The sequence below is a fragment of the Chrysochloris asiatica genome, unplaced genomic scaffold (assembly GCF_000296735.1).
Source record: "Chrysochloris asiatica unplaced genomic scaffold, ChrAsi1.0 scaffold00056, whole genome shotgun sequence".
Taxonomy (NCBI): Eukaryota; Metazoa; Chordata; class Mammalia; order Afrosoricida; family Chrysochloridae; genus Chrysochloris; species Chrysochloris asiatica.
The window spans coordinates 3,964,664-3,970,634 of NW_006408574.1; the positions used below are offsets into that span (position 1 = coordinate 3,964,664).

At 54.7% G+C, this 5,971-nt stretch overlaps 1 protein-coding gene across 1 annotated transcript in view; it reads right to left on the bottom strand.

The window, feature by feature from the left end:
* The window catches only part of WDR5 (WD repeat domain 5), a 14,578-nt gene extending 9,589 nt beyond the window's left edge, over positions 1-4,989 (bottom strand). Inside the window, exons 1-6 of the mRNA XM_006863711.1 lie at positions 4,909-4,989; positions 2,704-2,812; positions 2,383-2,456; positions 2,073-2,162; positions 1,787-1,876; positions 1,568-1,651 (exon numbers count right to left, since the gene is read on the bottom strand). Of these exons, the coding sequence (XP_006863773.1) occupies positions 1,568-1,651; positions 1,787-1,876; positions 2,073-2,162; positions 2,383-2,456; positions 2,704-2,812; positions 4,909-4,989 (528 nt within the window). The remainder of the gene's footprint in view (positions 1-1,567; positions 1,652-1,786; positions 1,877-2,072; positions 2,163-2,382; positions 2,457-2,703; positions 2,813-4,908) is intronic.
* Between the last annotated feature and the right edge of the window lie 982 nt (positions 4,990-5,971).

Genomic DNA, 5,971 nt, shown 5'->3' on the forward strand with positions numbered 1-5,971 from the left:
CCCTTGCTGAGCTAGCCCTCAATCCATCAGGCCCCTTGCTGAGCTAGCCCTCAATCCATCAGAAAGCAGAATAGCTGAGCCTCGTACAGCCTCGTCTCCTCTTCTGAAAACCCACCTGCAGGAACTTGCCCCTAAGACCACATACAGCCGAGGTAGCTCCCTGCCCAACTCTGTGTGATGAGGGCTCACCACGCCAGGTCCACATGGGGGTCGGCCCAGGCTGGTGAGTGGACTAGTCGGTCTGAACCTCAAGGTCAGCAGTTCATCTTCACCAGCTGCTCCTAGGAAACCCTGTACAGGGTCACTATGGGTCGGAACAGACTCAATGGCACGTAACAACATGAAGGCTGGACTTCTGGGGTGCCGCTGTAGATCAGCACTGGACTTTGAACCACAAGGTCGGCGGTTCAAACCCACCAGCAGCTTCTCAGAAGCCCTGTACAGGGTTGCCATGAGTTGGAGCCAACTTCACAGCACTTGACAAGCACAGCATGACAGTTCGAAGTGCGGCTGTCTTGGCAAAGCCAGAACACCCCTGCTCTGCGGGTCTCCAGGGCTGTCTCTTTCTACAGAGCGACGGGTAGATTCTGACTACTGACCTGCAGCCACCTGGGCAGCCACCAAGGCTCCTCTACGGTACTGTGTGGGGGTGGCATCCCGTGGCGTCAGTTCCTCATTTTAAGAAGGAATGGGAGGGAGGGAGTTTAGCAAGTTTACATTTAAAAACAACAAAGCCTGCAGAAGGCAGAGCCCACACTGCTGACAGCTGACTCTGATTTTCTACTTTCTACGTGTACTTGGGCCCCTGCCACCCCTTAGTGAGCACACACACTAATGGGACCAACTGTAAAAGGCCCGTTTCATCAGAGGAGCCCTGAGGGTGCAGTGGCCAGATGCTCAGCTGCTAACTCTCCCAGGCTTCAAGTGGATCCTGACTCGAGTCAGCAACCCTGGAGCACAGAAAGCTGCCCCACAGGGTCTCCGAGGGACCTCTGTGAAAACAGACTGCCTTAGCTCCATCTGAGAAGCGGCTGGTGGGGGCAAACGGTCAGCCTTCCAGTCAGCAGCCAGGCACTACTCCTGGCATCACCAGCCTTGGCTCCTAAAAGGCAAACAGGCTGGAACCCTAAGAGGCAATCCTACTCAGCAACAGGGGTCCCCAGGGGTTGGAAGAGACTCAAACTCACTGCCACTGAGTCAATTCCAACTCACAGACCCTGTGAGCACAGAGGAGGGCTGTGGGCTCTACAGAGGCTCCCCCGGGCAGCCCAGCACTCACCCACCATACCACCTTTTGGATGCAAATAAAGGTGTGGTTAATGTGGTTGGTGTGTAAGTTAATGTGGCATGGACCAGGAACCTCAGGTTCAGCCCCACCTTCAGATGGCTCTTACAGGAGCTCACCAATCAACCCAGCTAAAAACCCCTCATAATTCAGCTTTCCCAGCACACGGGCATCCTTTTGTCACACCCTCGGGCCCAGGCGCCGCCCCTGCCCCTGCCCACAGGGACCACATCAGCTCTGCACCCCTCCAGTGGGCAGTAAGTCCAGCGTGGCGGGACTTACAGCTGAGACCGGGTCTGAGTGAGCAGGCAAAGTCTTGAGACACTTCCCTGTCTTCACGTCCCATATCCGCACGCTTTCATCAAACTGAAGGAGAAATCAGGACAGATTAAAACCATTCTCAGGCTCCTAGGACCTGCGTCAGCCCCAGCATTGTACAGTAAGGCGTGCACCCCCCACACCCACATCCCTCCCCTCAGATGACAACAGCAGCTTGCTTACCGATCCTGAGACGATGAGGTTGGACTGAGGGTTGAAGTTGCAGCAAAAGACGTAATTACTGTGACCCTTCAGGGTTTTCAGACACTTCCCCTGAAACAGCATCAACAGATAAAGAAGCATCCCCGGGGAGTCCTTCCCAAACACCAGCATCTGCGCTACACTCGCCATGGGACCCTTCCTCCAGCCTGCAGCAGCAGCTTCCAAAACCTCAAAGAACGGGTACTGCCGGCCCGAGCACCCCCCCGCCCGCCGTGCCCCCGCTCCAGCCCAGTCAGAGCCGGTTTACCGAGCTCACGTCCCAGATCTTCAGGGTCTTGTCGTCCGAGGCGGAGACCAGCAGGTTCGAATCTGATGACCAGGCCACATCAGATATCCCCTGGAGACAAGGTCACGGTTAGCATCTCCATGTGGTAAGTGGGATTAACTAGCCAAGGTCAGAACGACAAACGCCCACCTGAAGACACACAGGCGCAGGGAACCCTACCCATCATTCTGACCATTGCCCTCCCCGTGGCCCGCAGACCCCCAGTGCCCTCTGACTCTCCTAGACCACAATCACCTTTACTGTGTCCTGAATCCAATCGGCGGATACCTACCAGTTTGTGACCAGATATGGTTTTCTCAAATTTTCCGTCATAAGCACCCCAAATTTTAATGAGTTTATCAGCAGCTGAAAGAAGCCAACGAGGAGAAGCTGAGGTTCAGGGTAGATGCACTGTCCAGGCGCCCAGCTGGCCCGGGCCTCGACTCACGTGACACGGAGGGCAGGCCCCGCTGCTGCTGTATCAGGACATCTCTGCCCTGTTCCCCCCCACTTCCATCAGGGTAGGACACACAGACCCCGTGTCCTGGTCAGGAGGGACACTGCCCGGGGACCCAATTCCACAAGAAGCCCGGCAGGAGTGCGGGGTACTCACAGGAACTGGCCAGCCATTCTCCGTTGGGGCTGAATTTCACGGATGACACAGCTTTCGTGTGGCCCGCCAGGGTGAACTTCAGGGCGTAGTTTGGTTTAACAGGTGTAGGCTGTTGGGATACAAAGGAACGTTAACTTTTGCAAAAGACCAACCAACCCAAGGGGAAGTGGGAAGAAAGCTCTGCCGCTGCAGAGGCCACCTTGGGGCAATGTAAGAATGGCTAAATGGAAACTGAGTATCCTCTGTGAACTTTCACCCAACATACAATCACCTCCAAAAACCCAGAAAACAACAAACGCTGGTGACCATGTGGAGAGCCTGGGACCCTCCTACACTGCTGGTGGGACTGGAAATGGTACAACCGCTGTGGACAACGGTAATGCACTTCCTCATAAAGGTGGGAATAGAAACACCATACGACCCAGCAATCCCTCTCCTGGTGTCTATCCTCAAGAAATGGCAAGACTGGACGCGTGCCCGCCCATGCTCACCACTGCATGACAACACATGCGGACACTCTAAGTGCCCATCAACACAGGATGGCTGAAGAGACTTGGGCAGAGACGCACAGTGGAATACTCTGCAGCCCTGAAGACTACCAGTGACTCTGAGAACCAACAAGGATAAAGCCGAGTGGAATTAGTGGATCGCGAAAAGGACAAATACCGTAGGAAACCATGGTAGTGTCCTGGTGTGGCGATGTAGGATAAGCAATCAACCACAAGGCTACTTTGAACTGCAAGGTTGGTGTTAAGTACCATGGAGTCGATTCCGACTCATAGTGACCCTGCACAGGGTTTCCGAGGCTGCAAATCTTTACGAGAGCGGAAAGCCTCATCTTTCTCCCACGGAGCGGCTGGTAGTTTCGAAATTCCGACCTTGAGGTTAGCAGCCCAATTCGTAACCACTACACTACCAAAGCTCCTTGAACTGCCAAGTAGGCGGTTCAAACTCAGTAGCCACTCCTTGGAAACCCTATACAGGGTCGCTAAGGGTCGGAACCGACTCAACAGCATTAACAATAACTATAGTTAACAGAAAAGGCTTTCTTGATGTAAGAAACATTCTATGATGATCACTGGGATGAAAAGATGGTGATTCACAGGCTAGAGGAGAGACACGTGTTAACTTGGGTGACGGGCAGGCAACAAACAAGAGGGAGGTTGGCCGAGGAAACGGAAGGTAGCGGGAGCCACAGGAAGGACGAAAGTAGTTCAAGTAAATATAGGTAAACACAGTGAAACGGTTGGTACCTGGTGGGACTGCAATCACTGTAACAAAGAGAAGTGTAAAACTGATCATCTGCTCTGTAAACACCCACTCAATTCACAACTGATCGCTTAAAAAAATGCTATGACCAGCCTGGATGGGATTTCCAAAACGGTTTCAAACCCAGACCCGTCTCCAAATCTCTATTCCAAGGGCCCCTAGGAATCTTGACCTGGATGTGCCTCTCTCAACTTGCCGGTATCTAAATCAGAACTCCATTGTTTTAGGTGCCCTCGATTCTGATTTCCAGCAATCCAACCGGACAGTAGAGAACTGCCCCGCGGAGGTCTCTACGCTGAATGTCTACGGGTGCAGATCTCCAGGTTTTAGCTGGTGGAGCCAACAGATGAGTCTGAACCACTAATCTTCCGGGTAACAGCCAAGTGCTTAACTATTGTGCCACGAGAGATCCTTTCATTCAAACCCACTGTTGTCAAGTCAGTTCTGACTCAGTGACCCACAGAACAGGGCAGAACCGCCCCACAGGGTCCCCATGACTGCCATCCTTACTACAGAAGCCGTATCTTTCTCCCTCGGAGCAGCTGGTAGGTCTGACCACCAACCTTTCCAGTTAGCAGCTGAGCACTTAACCACTGCGCCATTACGGAGCCCCCCTCTCCCCCACAAACAAACCTCTCTCTTGGAGTCCCATCTGTCCTAGGGTCCCACTGTCCAGGCTAGGTCTGAGGCCACCTCAAAGCACTGCCCCAGCCCCCAGCTCACACCACGGGTGTCCCCACGGGCTCTGGAACCCCCTCCCATCCCAAGTCCAGCCTTCCCAAAGCAAACCGAGGCTTGGTGACCTTGGGGAGTCACACGCCTAGCTGGGAGTGAACAGGTTACAGGGGCGCCATCCACAGGCCTTGTGCTCAAGGGGCAGAGCTGGGCACTCCGCTAGAGCCGAGCAGGGAACACCCAGGAGCCCTCGGCACACACCTTGCTCTGAGTGGCCGAGGATGAAGGCGTCGGCTGTGCCCGGGCGGCCTCGGTCTCTGGCTTCTTCTCCTCCGTAGCCATGACTCCACGGCCCACGGGCAGGGGGACAGGACGTGAACAGGAAGCTGAGTCCAAGAGTCACTCTGGGCGTTGCAAAAGCTCACTGAAACCCACCGTGGATGACCTAGAACAAGGAGCAAAGCATGGTTTACAAACTCACACCCAAGAAAAGGACTGAGAGATGACCATGGTAACAAATCACCAGTCGCAGGTGGAGACCTAACCTGTAAGTACCCTGCGTCCACGCCAGCACGTGCCAGCTGCTCTGCAACCAAAGACCCAGCCACCCTTCAGCGGCTTCTTGAGGTCAGCAGGTTGTCAACTCGGCACACACAACACCCAACTTCTTCAGACGACCTCAGTGCAAGAAGACAACGCTGCAGAAGTGTGGGAGCACAGCCAAATCCTAAAACACATCCCCAGATGCCAAGGAGGGGGACGCACTCCTGCAGGGGTCCCACAAATCCTGTGTAGTCACAGGAAAGAGATGGCCCAGGACCACAGAGCAAAGCTCCGTTAGGCTGTCCTCGACAAGGAAGCACGGACGTCGAGCACTAAGCCACCACTCTCCCGTCCCCCAAACCAAGCCCACTGCCAGCAAGTCCGTTCCAAGTGGTGGGAGTGTTAGGGCCAAGCAGAACTGCCCCACAGGATCTCAGAAGCTGCTCTTTACGGAAGCAGACTGCCCCGTCTTTCTCTCGTAGAGCAGCTGCTTAAACCAACTGCGGACCCCGGGGTTCAGATCCCACAGCACCACCCTAGGACTCCAGTGCCACTGGCCACTTCTCCTGAAAGCACCCCAGGTCATTCAGAAAGGAGGCACGCACGATTCAAAAGCTGTGCCACCAAACCATCTACACACGAGAAAGAAAACCACCGGCACACTAAGGCCAATCAGAAGCTATCAACAGGGACGCTGTGGAGGAAGCACCCTTACCCAGCAACACCCACTGAGTTGCTGGAAAGCCTGTGCTCTGATGGGGCAGGTGGGTCTCCAGCCCGC